This window comes from Polypterus senegalus, chromosome 11 (assembly GCF_016835505.1).
Source record: "Polypterus senegalus isolate Bchr_013 chromosome 11, ASM1683550v1, whole genome shotgun sequence".
In the NCBI taxonomy this organism is placed as follows: Eukaryota; Metazoa; Chordata; class Cladistia; order Polypteriformes; family Polypteridae; genus Polypterus; species Polypterus senegalus.
In genome coordinates this window covers 53,563,449-53,578,745 of record NC_053164.1, presented here as the reverse complement: position 1 = coordinate 53,578,745, position 15,297 = coordinate 53,563,449, and the positions used below count along the sequence as shown (strand labels likewise).

Below are 15,297 nucleotides of genomic sequence, written 5' to 3'. Positions count from 1 at the left end.
GGCAATAACAATGTGATAGGTTTGCCTTAACTGTGAAACCAAGAAAACAAATTACCCATTCTGTGACTAGCAATAAAGTGTAATCCATCTTATGCATCTTAACTTAGTTATTATTATGGAAAAATAGTAAATGTTAATATGTTTACAGAACATTAATACAATTGGTAACTTTTGTCACAAATGATTTTCTCTAAATATATTTATTGTTTAACTAGGAAAATAAATACCAATAAATATACTGTATATCAAATAGATCAATATCACACAAACAGCTTCTAGTAAACATGGGACTGTTAGACTGCATTAGGTGAAATACCCCACAAATTATGCACACTTTTAGAGTGAATAATAACTAACAGCTAGAGAAATAAAAGTACATTTTATAGCAGATAGGTAATAATAACTTAGTGTGAAAATACCTTTGTGTACATTTGACACAGATGATAAGATTACACAGAACGTTATTTCTCAGCAGCCATGTTAATGTATTTATATATCCTACATTATGTTAACTGTTCATGACACCTTTACCAGTTGATAAGACATATTAAAATGAATTACATAAACAACACAGTGAGTTTGGCCCTTCAATAATGAATCATGGGAGAAATTATTAAATACTGTAAATGCCCTCTGCCAGAATAGCTCTGGTACCTAAAACTCTGTACTGATGTTTACTGTGGTCTTAGTGTTATGTTTACAAATATAATTTTATGTTCTGTGATTTGTTTACATGTAGCTGGCTACTCAGTTTTGGGCTGGAATCACCCTGGTTTTGCAGGCAGCACGGTAGGTATGCAATGTTGGAAATAAAGTGTTATGGTTTTGTTTTCTTTAAACTAATACTTTTTTAAATGACAGGAGGTTTGTATAATATCTTAGCTATAGATCAGTGGGCCAGAATGAATTTATACTGTTATCATATATTCTGTCAGGTGTTTCAAGTACTAAATGATATTGATATGAGATTAAATACTTTAACAAAAAAAGTTTATTAAAATGCCTTTGAATCCGATTTCAGCCCTTAGCTAGGACCATTATTTTTTGTATTACAAGAGCACACTTCATAAAAGAGGCATGTTTTAATTGTGCAGTTTGGATTGTATGTGCTGATTAATTAAGTAAGTTATGAAGTGTTTGTTTGAAGGATGTTCATCAATCCAGTAAAACACTTGAAGGCTGCTCCCAAACAACCTGAGTAACGAAATAAAATATCTCCTCTACCACTGCCAATGCAGTTGACTAAGAAAAAGAGGGTAGTTCATAAATATGTCTGCATCCAGGTTTATTTACATACTAGCAAAATACCCGCGCTTCGCAGCGGCGAAGTACTACCTTAAAAATTTTATTAAGAAGAAAATTAAACCTTTTTAAACTGAGGGAAAATATGCCAATAATTATTTAAGGATCTCTTTGTATACCACATTGTGAGTTCGGCCCTCTGGTTGTAATATGACCAAGCTGTGCGCTGAGCTTATTCTTGAGCATGCAACGTACAGTTGGCCATGTGAACAGTAATCTTGTTTCAAATCTCACAGCTTGGATTGCTGCTGTCATAATCGGTTTGAGTTTCATGGTTTGCTTCAATTACGACAGTATTTGCAGGACTTGTGTTGAAGTGACATTCGCCATCTGTCAAGCGTTGTAAGCATACAACCGGTTTCATCGATAACTTCACATCCAGCTTTTGAGAGCTTAAACATCCATAAACATCAAAGTGTCACTTGAAAGCGACAACTGAACAATTCAGCGGAAGCCATCACCTCACATGCAGAACCATAGGTGAAGGGCTTAAGCATTTCACTCTTATAGTGCTCCTGTGTAGTATAATTATCTCTTGTACCGTCATCAGTCCACACCTTGAACCTGTCCCAGTCATTCAATACATAAGACACAATGTTCCTCCGGATATCAAGAGTGAGCCTGATATGGCTGTGCAATATGTAACCAAAGAGAATGGAAAAGGTAGGTGCCATCTCCGGGCATGGAAACCACTCGGTAAGTGACAGTTGAGGTGATCACCTTTATAGACAAGTTAATGGGGTACGGTTGGAATGACAAAGGAAATGGGTACCTGAACAAAGTAAAGTAAGTCTAAAATACCTACACAATAACTATAATCGTAATAAATGAACAATAAAACAGCGGAGAAGCCGTGAATTAAATAAAAAGGCTGTAGTTATCAGCAGGGAGACGTGAATCCCGTGGTGAAGCAAGGAAGGGAATGTAGAGACCGGAGTGACGGACGGCCTTATATAGGCAGGCAGCCAACAACGTGGGAGGCGTTGAGATGAGGGACCTAACGCCGCCTCACACGGTGACCGAGCTGCAGGCTATGGACGTATATATGTACGTAAGTAGGATTCAGTTAGCATTGGGAACCCGCGTACCAAATTTCTTGAAGATGGGCCCATAAGTAACAAAGACTGTTGAAAAGTTCAATATTGCTGCCGACAGTGGCAGCATACCACTGAAATAAGTACGTACATTGGTTTCGGTTAGCGCAGGGAAGCCGCCTACCAAATTTCGTGAAGATGGGGCCATAAGTAAAAAAGTTCAACGTGGCGGACCGTTATGACCATTACGCATAGAATTTCGAAATGAAACCTGCCTAATTTTTGTAAGTAAGCTGTAAGGAATGAGCCTGCCAAATTTGAGCCTTCTACCTACACGAGAAGTTGGAGAATTAGTGACGTTGGAAAGTTCAATATGGCGGTCGACAGTGGCGTCATACCACCGAAATAAGTACGTACATTGGTTTCGGTTAGCGCAGGGAAGCCGCCTACCAAATTTCGTGAAGATGGGGTCAGCCTTCTACCTACACGGGAAGTTGGAGAATTAGTGACATTAGAAAGTTCAATATGGCGGCCGACAGTGGCATCATACCATCGAAAAAAGTATGTACATCGGTTTTGGTTAGTGCAGGGAACCTGCCTACCAAATTTCGTGAAGATGGGGCCATAAATAAGAAAGTTCAAAATGGTGGACGTTGTCGACCGTTATCGACCATTACGTGTAGAATTTCGAAATGAAACCTGCTTAACTTTTGTAAGTAAGCTGTAAGGAATAGGCCTGCCAAATTTCAGCCTTCTACCTACACGGGAGATTGGAGAATTAGTGATAAGTCAGTGAGTCAGTCAGTCAGTGAGGGCTTTGCCTTTTATTAGTATAGATAAATACCTAATATCCTGGATTTACAGGCAAAGAAATAAACATGACTCAGTTTCTCTTTTGGTAAAGGAAAGTCGGCTAATATTATGACTTTTTGAAGTTTCCTAGGAGCAGTGGTTGGGTATTAGTTGTGGCAGTAATAGTTTTACTTTTTTTAATCATTTTTTAGGGTGTGCCATTTCCCCAGAATGAAGCAAATGCTATGGATGTGGTTATGCAGTATGCTCTTAACGAACTTGGATTTCAACTTGATGATATTATCATCTATGCTTGGTCAATAGGTGGTTTCACAGGTAACATCAAATGAATTTAATTGTCTTAAATGGAATGCATAGGTCATGGGAAAAGAGAATTTCCTCTCGGGGATTAACAAAGTATATCAAATCAAAAATTTCTATACTGTAGCAGATACAAATGTTAAAATTTATTACATTACTGTAATATCCTATTAAATATCTGTCAAAGGGCATGTCTTTAGTTTACTGATGTTCTTATTTATGTTGATAGCAACTTGGGCAGCCATGTCTTACCCAGAAGTCAGTGCACTAGTCCTGGATGCCTCCTTTGATGACCTCTTACCCCTTGCCCTCAAAGTCATGCCTGAAAGCTGGAGTGAGTTTACATAAATTTAAATTTTAAAATATTTTATCTAAATTTACCACTATTTTTAGTAACAATGTAAAAATAGTGTACTTCCCAGTGTTAATAATTAGTAAACTAAAGTTATATATTTACAGTTAGCATGAGTAAATATTTTTCATTAAATAAGTTTACTCCCTTCTTTTTAGGATCTCTTGTAACTAGAACTGTGCGTCAGTACCTCAACCTCAACAATGCAGAACAGCTGTGCAAGTGAGACTGTGCTTTTGTTTTTGCCTTTTGTGACTTAAGTATGTGCGCTGTAGCACAGATGTTCCTGATACAGAACTTCATTCCAGAAGTATGCATGTTAGTTTATAGTGCCATGTGAGTAAAATATTTTCCAGATTTTGTTCACATTTTGAGAGACTGTAATTGGATTTTCTTAAAATAATTTTAAAGTACATTAACTAGTGTTTATAGAGGATGGTGGTTAGAAAGCTCACTCTTTTAAATTAGTATTTTTCAGTTTCCTACTTTGACAGTAAAAATAGCATGCACATTATCCAAAAAATGTAGTGTTGCGACACTTTTCATCTGTATTTACTTTTCTGTATAATTATTACCTTATACTTTTATCTTTAATAACAGTAATTCACAAAACTCTATTATGCAGGTTTCAGGGGCCAGTTCTTCTTATTCGGAGGACCAAGGATGAAATTATTACTACTACGTAAGTAAATTATTTTACAGATTGTTTATATTTTTATTATTCTGTGTGATTATTCCTTATTAATGTCATTTTATTCTCATTCTCATTAATTTCATTTTCTTAATGACCATGATTTTGTTTAAATGTATTTGTTGCATACAGTATTAAAATTGCACAAACCTCTTTAGGAATAAGTTATAATACTAATGAATATGTACACTAGCATTAATACCCACTCTGTTTCCTGGGTGTATGTAAAGTATTTCTCTTAACCTTGGAAAAAGGCATAAATAAAAAAACATAAGTTTAATGTTTAAGAACATTTTTGATATTAAACCAAAAAAAGCTCAATAATTTTTCTAATGTATATCCTATAGTTGTCAGTTCTGTTTTAAAATATACATTTATCGCATAAGAAAAGAGTGGACTCCGTCAGAGTCAAGTCTATGAATTCTTTAAGCATCATGTAAAAATTGAAATGTTTCATTTTCATTTAAAAATAGGTGGCTGATTTTTCGTCAGTTCATTAAAGCAAAGTACAGGGTGGGCCATTTATATGGATACACCTTAATAAAATGGGAATGGTTGGAATTAACTTCCTGTTTGTGGCACATTAGTATATGTGAAGGGGGAAACTTTTCAAGATGGGTGGTGACCATGGTGGCCATTTGGAAGTCGGCCATTTTGGATCCAACTTTTGTTTTTTCAATAGGAAGAGGGTCATGTGACACATAAAACTTATTGGGAATTTCTCAAGAAAAACAATGGTGTGCTTGGTTTTAACGTAACTGTATTCTTTCATGAGTTATTTACAAGTTTCTGACCACTTATAAAATGTGTTCAATGTGCTGCCCATTGTGTTGGATTATCAATGCAATCCTCTTCTCCCACTCTTCACACACTGATAGCAACACCGCAGGAGAAATGCTAGCACAGGTTTCCAGTATCCTTAGTTTCAGGTGCTGCACATCTCGTATCTTCACAGCATAGACAATTGCCTTCAGATGACCCCAAAGATAAAAATCTAAGGGGGTCAGATCGGGAGACCTTGGGGGCCATTCAACTGGCCCACGACGACCAATCCACTTTCCAGGTAACTGTTCATCTAGGAATGCTTGGACCTGACACCCATAATGTGGTGGTGCACCATCTTGCTGGAAAAACTCGGGGAACGTGCCAGCTTCAGTGCATAAAGTGGGAATCACATCATCATGTAGCAATTTTGCATATCCAGTGGCCTTGAGGTTTCCATTGATGAAGAATGGCCCCACTATCTTTGTACCCCATATACCACACCATACCATCAATCTTTTGTTCCAACAGTCTTGGAGGGATCTATCCAATGTGGGTTATTGTCAGACCAATAGCGGTGGTTTTGTTTGTTAACTTCACCATTCACATAAAAGTTTGCCTCATCACTGAACAAAATCTTCTGCGTAAACTGAGGGTCCTGTTCCAATTTTTGTTTTGCCCATTCTGCAAATTCAGTGCGCCGATCTGGGTCATCCTCGTTGAGATGCTGCAGTAGCTGGAGTTTGTAAGGGTGCCATTTGTGAGTAGCTAATATCCGCCGAAGGGATGTTCGACTAATGCCACTCTCCAGTGACATGCGGTGAGTGCTACGCTGTGGGCTCTTGCTGAATGAGGCTAGGACAGCCACTGATGTTTGTTCATTAGTGACAGTTTTCATGCGTCAACATTTTGGCAAATCCAACACTGAACCAGTTTCACGAACCTTAGCAAGCAGTTTGCTAACTGTGGCATGGGAGATGGGTGGTCTCGTAGGGTGTCTTGCATTGAAATCTGCTGCAATGACCCGGTTACTGCGTTCACCAGACATCAACACAATTTCTATCCGCTTCTCATGCGTTAACCTCTGCGACATGTCAGTGGCTGTAAACAAAGAGAAACTTGTAAATAACTCATGAAAGAATAAAGTTACGTTAAAACCAAGCACACTTTGTTTTTCTTGTGAAATTCCCAATATGTTTGATGTGTCACATGACCCTCTTCCTATTGAAAAAACAAAAGTTGGATCCAAAATGGCCTACTTCCAAATGGCCACCATGGTCACCACCCATCTTGAAAAGTTTCCCCCCTCACATATACTAATGTGCCACAAACAGGAAGTTAATATCACCAACCATTCCCATTTTATTAAGGTGTATCCATATAAATGGCCCACCCTGTATATCTCATTACAAAGATACTGTACATTTAAATCTTACAAATTTGTATAACTGACAGAAATAACATCTTCGGTTCCAGTACGTCCATTTGAACTTGCCATCTCTTTGTAGACAATTCTGAAAAAAAATGGTAATTTTCTGTCTCTAACTGTTCATTATAAGCAAAGGTCAAGTGAATTTGATACCCTTGGACATGTCCATTTTGCCCTGTGTGCATTGCACTGTCCAAGTCTTTGTATATACAGTGGCATGCAAAGGTTTTCAACCCATGAAAGTCATCATAATTTTCAGCATGACAAAAGATTTGTACACATTCAATATTTCTATTGTGAACAGTTATGCGGTAACAGTACATTTCCAAACCATTTTATGTAGATATGTAACTAACAGTTGATACAGCATAAAGAGTTCACATTAAAATACAGAATGGATAAATATGTGTAGAAATCTTTTGTCATGCAGCAAATTATGATCACTTTTAAGGGGATTGAATACTTTGGCATGCAACTGTATCCATGTTACTTAGTCTATATTCCACTACTCACTGTATTCTTGAATACACTCACAGAATTTTAAACTGCCACCTTTATTAATTTCAAAGTTATTACTGACACAGAAAAAAAATCTTTGATTTACAACATATTTCAGTAAATGGCTTGTGAACATAAAACCCTTAATTCCTCCATCCTACAACATATTAGCAATATTTTGATGATCTCTGTAATAAACTGAAAGCCTTGACCCTGCTCCCCACAAGAGCTGTTGACTATGCATGAATTCTATATTCCAATGGTCAAAACTACTCTCAGGTAAAGAAAAAAATGAAAAAGTTGTAGAATGTAATGGGAGAATTAAACAATGAATTTAGTTCTCTAGTAGTCGGGTTGGAAGCGTTTTTCTCCCCATAATAAAGGAGAGCAAGTGTTTCCTTACACTTATGCATTGATAGATTAGACTACAACCACAGTGAATAACAAATACCCATCCCCTTTAATCTCTCTCTCTCTCTCTCTTTCTCTCTCTCTCTCTCTCTCTCTCTCTGCAAACTGCTTCATCTGTTAATCTTGTGTCAGAGTCTATGCTGTTCTTGAAATACAGAAAAGTATATATACAATCACCTGTGTTGGAGTGGAGAATAAGTCGATGACCTTATTCTGTATTATAACTATAGCATTTTAGTGGCTGGTGAATTACAGTTCTAGGAGTCCGATTGCAGTCAAGTTAATAGTTTGTATGTACTAGGGGGCTTTGCACCCTGCTCGCTTCTCTCGTCAACCAAGCCCCTCCCCCCACCCGAGGCCGCCTCCCAAAAACCCCAATTAAATGGGAAACAAATTTTTTTTTTAACTCCTCTTTGCTCGAGCAGCTGCTCCTGCTGCCCTCACGCATAATCTGCAATTCACCCGCGTACCCTTAAAACCCACCCCCCCAAAACCAGAGGTAGGCGTCGTTGTGACGAAGGGGGCTGAGCACATCCCAAGGGAATGGTGCAGCTCCTCCGAAACCCCTTTTAAATGGTGATGCATTGGGAAACAAGTAACAGGTGTTTTTTCACCTCTTCTTTGCTCGAGAAGCAGTTGACTTGCTGCTGCTGCATGCCACGTGGTCTGCATTTCATGCGGAGCTTCAAACGTTTAAAAGCCTGTGCAGCACCTGAATATTAGATCTCTTTTCACTGTTCCGTTATTTTCCCGAGTAATATTTTCAGATTGTTTGTGCTAATGCGATCTGTACTCTTATTTTTGGAGACTTTCGAATTTTCCTACTTCCATTATCTCTAACCTGCTCTGCATTTGTATCATTGAACTAATCTGAAGGCTGTAAGTAGGACGTGACTTGTCTGCCTTGCGGGAAGTGAAAGTGTCTCTGTCCCTCTTCGAAAGATCACATCTCCTCCCTGGGAAAAAGTCTTGTAGCAAGTTTTTTTTTTTTTTATATAATAGAGAGATGGTACAGTATTCTTCTACATCGAGATGCTCCGCACTTGCATTGTACTAAATATGTCTTGGATAACTATGAGTGACTAGTTGGTTGCCAGGCTATAGTAGTGTCACAAATCCTTTATAATCTCCTAGACATTAAAATCCTCAGTAAGGAATTAATGAATGTGGGCACCGTGATTTACTGACCAAACCTCACTCTCAAATAAACAATTGTAGGAATTTTTGGACTTGCCAGCTGTTTTTCACATTTCATAAAGACACAATGTGTCCCCCATTATTATGCAGATTAAACATAAAAAACTTCCTTCTGCACATGAGAATAAGGGAGCCTTTAGTAGAGGGTTGAATTTGGCATGCATTATTACCATCCACAACATAAGAGTGGATTTAACAGGATCATTTGGCACCAATGAAAAATATCAAAAAGTTCACATTCTAAATTTTATTTCCTATTATTTTTTATGTACAGTATGTAGAATCCAGAAATCTCTCATTTAACATATATAAGCATGCAGTAAATAGGTAGATAAATGTGTAGTGTGTACTTCTGCAACAGGTTGAAAAGGAATTAGCAGTATAATAATGCTCAGAGTGGCACTGTTGGCTTACTGACTCTACGTAAACCCTTTTGCATACTAAAAAAATCTAATTTTATCTTTTATTACAGAGGGCCTGAAGACATCACGTCCAACAGGGGAAATGATTTACTCCTTCGTCTTCTTCAGTTCAGGTCAGTTTCTTGAAAAATTGACCTTTGAGAAAAATATACTCTTTAGGCTACATTTTATATCACCGTTCAAGATTCACATTACATTGCTTGTTCTTGTCTCATGTTTATGGATTCCTGAGATGTAACTGTCTTCTTTAGATATCTTCTGCGCAAGAGCTACTCAGTACAGTGAAGCATCATTATTGTCTGTACATTTTGCTTAGAGAACATTTTTCTCTCTTTAGTCAGTATTACCAAAACTCAAATGGACAGAAGCACCTTTTGTAATTATTAATCTGGGCATAGACTGTTGTATTTTGCAGGTATGTCATTGTATCTCCTCCATTAACCACATTTCCAGACACTTTCAGAATAGAGTGAAGTTTTTGTTTTCAGAGTTGAAAATCTAAAAAAAAAAATAAATGACAGAACATGTTGACTAACAGTGTTGTTAGCTTATGCCCGGATACCAACATTCAGATATGTAAATTATAATAAAATCATAAAACAACATGCAGTACTTAAAGGGGGTCGAAACTCAATGTGATATTTGTTTTTCTCCCTGCAGCTGTGAAGCAGACAGCACATGACTATTTCTTTTGGTAACTTGGCCTGGCAATCTTTCTTCTCTTTTGCTTGGGTGGAAAGTACTTGCCGTATTTCAGGATTTCTTCAAATAACCAACATTAGAGATAAAGCAAAAAAATTCTAAAAATTAAAACCAGCAATAAATATTTATGGCATTGCCTAAATCTCTTATGATTGGTTCACGCACATGCTTAATAGATAGATAGTCTTGCCTTCAGAGGCTGTGACTTTTGCACAATTTACCTCAGTCAGCTTCCTGCTCAGTATATGTTTTATCTGAGTATTTTGCTACTATCACATCACAAAAATGTAAATACTGTTGGCACTTAGAGTCCAAATTAGCTGGACTGGCTTTCTTTTTCTTATTAAAGTGATGCAGCTCTGCATGCTATTTCAAATTCTGTACTTGATTTGATTATACAAATGAAGTGGTATTTTATTTTTTTTTTTCCATAGTAAACTTTATTGCAAAGCAAGTTACAGATTTCATTACTTGGTATGAAAGTGGCAACAATTTTTATATACAGTACATATATATATATTTTTACCAAGGGTTGATGAGCCCTGCAGGTGAAAGTGGAAGTAAAACAATATAGTGGTCCCGGAGAGCCATCAAATGAGCTACGGTTATTATTATGGGCTGTACATGGTCCTAAGCTGGAAAAGGTAGAGCCATGGTGTCATTTAAGGATAAGACTGGAAGAAGGTTAAGACTTTTCTACCATAAAATTAGACAGCAGCACACATTCATTGACTGACATGAGTAGGACTTCCTGGAAGCTACCTGAATGATCAAGTTCTTTAAAATGTTACTATGGGCTTAGGGTTACAGTGACACCAAGTGCCAGTAGAGGGATGTTTAGTCTAGTGTTCATGTAGCCAAAGCATGCCATTAATAGAAATGTGTGTAGTTTAAGGTGATTATAAGCTAGTGAAAACCACTTTATAATAGAGCAGTCAGGCAGTATGCTTTGCAATTTGCTGTACCATCATCATCTTCTGGACTACGTTGAAACGAAGTTATAAACCCTTAGTGATTAGCACCAAGACATCTAAACTGAGCACAATCTCCTTGCATTAACTTTGTAATATAATGGTGGTTTATTTTTAGTTGTTTCGTATACTGCTTGTCACATTGACAGAAGAAAATGGATCAAAATGCTGTACTGTGCAAAATAAATTCATTAACCAAGCAGCTCAACTCAATACTATGTGATAGCAGAACTTGATTTAGTGAGAAAAGACTAGTTTTATCTTAATCACTTTAAAATTTTCCATAGCCACCATAGATCACATTACTTGTGCCTATTGTGTAATCAGACAAAATATCCATGGAATCTGTCCTTGACTCAAAGGTGAAATGATACCTGTTTTGTAATGCTTCATATTCTTAGAATGTGATCTATGTGAAAATTCTTAAATTATATTTTAGAAGTGGAAGTCATCCTTATGTCTCCCTGGTAAATAGCTAATGAACTTATCCTCTTGTTTCTGAAAAGAATATTGATGAGTGAATGAAATGCATAAGGCATACAGTTTCAGTGATTTATTTGTCTAACAGAAAAAGACTGTGCCAAAAACATTTTTTATAAAAAAACACCCTTTTTAAATATTGTTTTTCAGGTATCCAAATGTGGTGACTGGTGAGGGTGTACAAGCAGTGAGGGAGTGGCTGAGTGCCAGCAATAGTGTTGAAGAAGGTATCCTCAGTGTCTGGCTCTTTATCAGCTTTAGTAATTTATAACCTAAACTTACCAAAATGAATTGGAACTTGCTAAACATCAGACAAAACTATCTCTTTGACCATCATTTTGAACTTGTTGCTTTGCTGTCATTTTTGTAATGCTCAATAGCTTTTGTGTGTTATGTACTTACTGTTTATTTGAAAGATTTCATAATGCTATTTTCCATAAATTTCTAATTTTATAATTAATGTTGGACTACAACTATGATTCCCAATATAATGCATTTTATCCTTCAGCTTCATTATATAGCGCATATGAAGTAGATGATGAATGGTGTACCTCCGTCCTACAGTCTTATCAGGCTGATCAGTCTAAACCATTCCCGTGGTGTGTTGGTAGGTCAATTTATTTGCTTTCATATATTATTCTTAAATAATCCAGAAGCAAAACCGTTTTCTGCTTTCATGACTATTTTCTTAGTAATTGTCATTGAAATATTATGTATGGTTAATAATAAAATAAGCTTTCTACATACATTTAAAATATCAGAAATAAAGCTCAGCTGTGAAAAGCCACGATACATGTGTTATAATAGCCTTTTGTAGGTATGTATCCACCTGAACGTCAACACTGATTGCAATTCAGTTTTTTAGTAACATTTACAGACCCTGGCAACAAAAGAGAATTTGATTGCATTCTTGAATAACTTTTTGTAGTGTAGGTGTCCAAATACACATTGCGTAATTGATCATGTGCTGTTATATCAGAATCAAAGCAAACAATAAGAATTGGTAGACAATAGTGCAAATATAATTCTTTTAGGAAAATGCTTTTGTTTGCTGTTTGCTGTTCCTGTTCTTGGCACCACCTTCTCCATAGTTTTTAAACCACTAGAATTTCACACTAAATATACAGGATGAAAGTATTCAAGTCTTATTATCTACTTAATAAACACTTAACAGTGACCATCCAGAATTTTGTTGAGTTGTATTTATGTTTTAATTCCACTCTGTATACAGTAATTAGAATTGTTTGTTTATACATAATGCAACTACAATATGTTGGATCAGTGGAGTGCTCCAAGTCTCTGCACTGAGAAACATGCACTGTATAGACAAAGTCTAGGATGGGATCTAAATGCATTAAATGTATTTATATACAGTGCATTTTTAATGATCTGTGTCAGAATGTGGTGAGTATGTATAAATACCTTTTTACAAGTACCATCATCTTATATGAAGAAAGTTAGTGTCAGACCAAGAATGTTTTAATATCCAACAATCAGTATTCTTTCCCACTACAAGTACTTTTTCACTAAGTATTGAGGTCAGTGTATGTCCCAAAATGACAATATACTTGTCCAAAAATTAGATTATTTTTTTTGGCTGTGTTCATGTAATTCAAACTCAAGGCAACCATATTATGAAAAAAGGTGTGTGATGTCAAGTGGATCCCATTTTAATGTTTATGCTTGGAGTGACTGCTTCCAAAGGACAGTTTGGAAAATGATGTGTCACTTGGGGACAATATCAGGGAGCTCTCACTGCATCACAGACTGTATTTTCAGTGTCGACACTATTGTGCTGTGTATTGCAATTCTTTATTTTACATTATTGTAAACTCAAAAACTGTACACAACTTACTACATAGCAAGCCCCAGATTACTAAGTCTCCTAAATAAAAACAAAAAATCATTTAAATTTGGTGACAGAGAGGCTCTAAAGTGTATATGTAGAATGCTAAAGTAAAGGTTTAGTAATGAAGGGAACAAAACTTAGAGTTAAATAGAAAACAAATTTACTCTGCATTAACACGATAGATGATTGGAATTGACTGGTCATAATTACTGGACTTAAGCAATTTTAGAGCTGATATGGTGGAAGACAACATGAACAAAACTAACTGCCTGAGAAAACTTTTTAAAATGTATTTCCCTCTTTCAAAATTAATTATATCAACCAAACATTACTCTTCAAAAGGACTGAGTGAAATTGACACATTCCTGAGAGCCCTGAAGTGAGCTTTGAAAACTCAACTGTAGAAGAATTACTAAATATATATGCACAGGTAGACTGTTGCTTTGAATGTTTTATATACACTCACCTAAAGGATTATTAGGAACACCATACTAATGTGGTGTTTGACCCCCTTTTGCCTTCAGAACTGCCTTAATTCTACGTGGTATTGATTCAACAAGGTGCTGAAAGCATTCTTTAGAAATGTTGGCCCATATTGATAGGATAGCATCTTGCAGTTGATGGAGATTTGTGGGATGCACATCCAGGGCACGAAGCTCCCGTTCCACCACATCCCAAAGATGCTCTATTGGGTTGAAATCTGGTGACTGTGGGGGCCATTTTAGTACAGTGATCTCATTGTCATGTTCAAGAAACCAATTTGAAATGATTCGAGCTTTGTGACATGGTGCATTATCCTGCTGGAAGTAGCCATCAGAGGATGGGTACATGGTGGTCATGAAGGGATGGACATGGTCAGAAACAATGCTCAGGTAGCCCGTGGCATTTAAACGATGCCCAATTGGCACTAAGGGGCCTAAAGTGTGCCAAGAAAACATCCCCCACACCATTACACCACCAGCCTGCACAGTGGTAACAAGGCATGATGGATTCATGTTCTCATTCTGTTTATGCCAAATTCTGACTCTACCAGGCAACATTTTTCCAGTCTTCAACTGTCCAATTTTGGTGAGCTTGTGCAAATTGTAGCCTCTTTTTCCTATTCGTAGTGGAGATGAATGGTACCCGGTGGGGTCTTCTGCTGTTGTAGCCCATCCGCCTCAAGGTTGTGCGTGTTGTGGCTTCACAAATGCTTTGCTGCATACCTCGGTTGTAACGAGTGGTTATTTCAGTCAGAGTTGCTCTTCTATCAGCTTGAATCAGTCGGCCCATTCTCCTCTGACCACTAGCATCAACAAGGCATTTTTGCCCACAGGACTGCCACATACTGGATGTTTTTCCCTTTTCACACCATTCTTTGTAAACCCTAGAAATGGTTGTGCGTGAAAATCCCAGTAACTGAGCAGATTGTGAAATACTCAGACCAGCCTGTCTGGCACCAAAAACCATGCCACGCTCAAAATTGCTTAAATCACCTTTCTTTCCCATTCTGACATTCAGTTTGGAATTCAGGAGATTGTCTTGACCAGGACCACACCCCTAAATGCATTGAAGCAACTGCCATGTGATTGGTTGATTAGATAATTGCATTAATGAGAAATTGAACAGGTGTTCCTAATAATCCTTTAGGTGAGTGTATAAATATATATATCTTTTTTTTTTCACCCTGACTTCTCAGGAGAAGACATGAAAGAAGGAAGAAGACAGCTGGCATTATTTCTAGTAAGTGGGAAATGCAACTTATAATTGATGCTTTTTTTTCCTTCCATGTGTTGTGTTTTGTTTATTTGGTCTTTCTAAAAAGGATATAGTTGTATTTTCAGTTTGCAAAATATGGGCAACCTACTTATTCTTGTATTTTTCGTGTGTGTATATATATATATTTATATATATATAATTTATATAAAAAATGTATTTAGAAATATGTTGAAATAAAAGAATGTTTTTTTTGTTTTGTTTTTTTTATGCCATATTCCTCAGCCCTAAAAAATTGACATACCAGCAGAATTAGAGTGTTAACTCATTGCAATTTTTTCCTTAATGTTTCTTCCAACATGAATAAAAAACAGTATACTGTAGAAACT

General features: G+C 36.7%; 1 protein-coding gene across 1 annotated transcript in view; it reads left to right on the top strand.

Moving 5' to 3' along the window:
• abhd16a (abhydrolase domain containing 16A, phospholipase) overlaps positions 1-15,297 on the top strand; it is a 36,036-nt gene that overhangs the window by 19,705 nt on the left and 1,034 nt on the right. Inside the window, exons 11-19 of the mRNA XM_039768647.1 lie at positions 740-789; positions 3,341-3,464; positions 3,679-3,783; positions 3,960-4,023; positions 4,427-4,483; positions 9,262-9,324; positions 11,515-11,591; positions 11,873-11,971; positions 14,892-14,935. Of these exons, the coding sequence (XP_039624581.1) occupies positions 740-789; positions 3,341-3,464; positions 3,679-3,783; positions 3,960-4,023; positions 4,427-4,483; positions 9,262-9,324; positions 11,515-11,591; positions 11,873-11,971; positions 14,892-14,935 (683 nt within the window). The remainder of the gene's footprint in view (positions 1-739; positions 790-3,340; positions 3,465-3,678; positions 3,784-3,959; positions 4,024-4,426; positions 4,484-9,261; positions 9,325-11,514; positions 11,592-11,872; positions 11,972-14,891; positions 14,936-15,297) is intronic.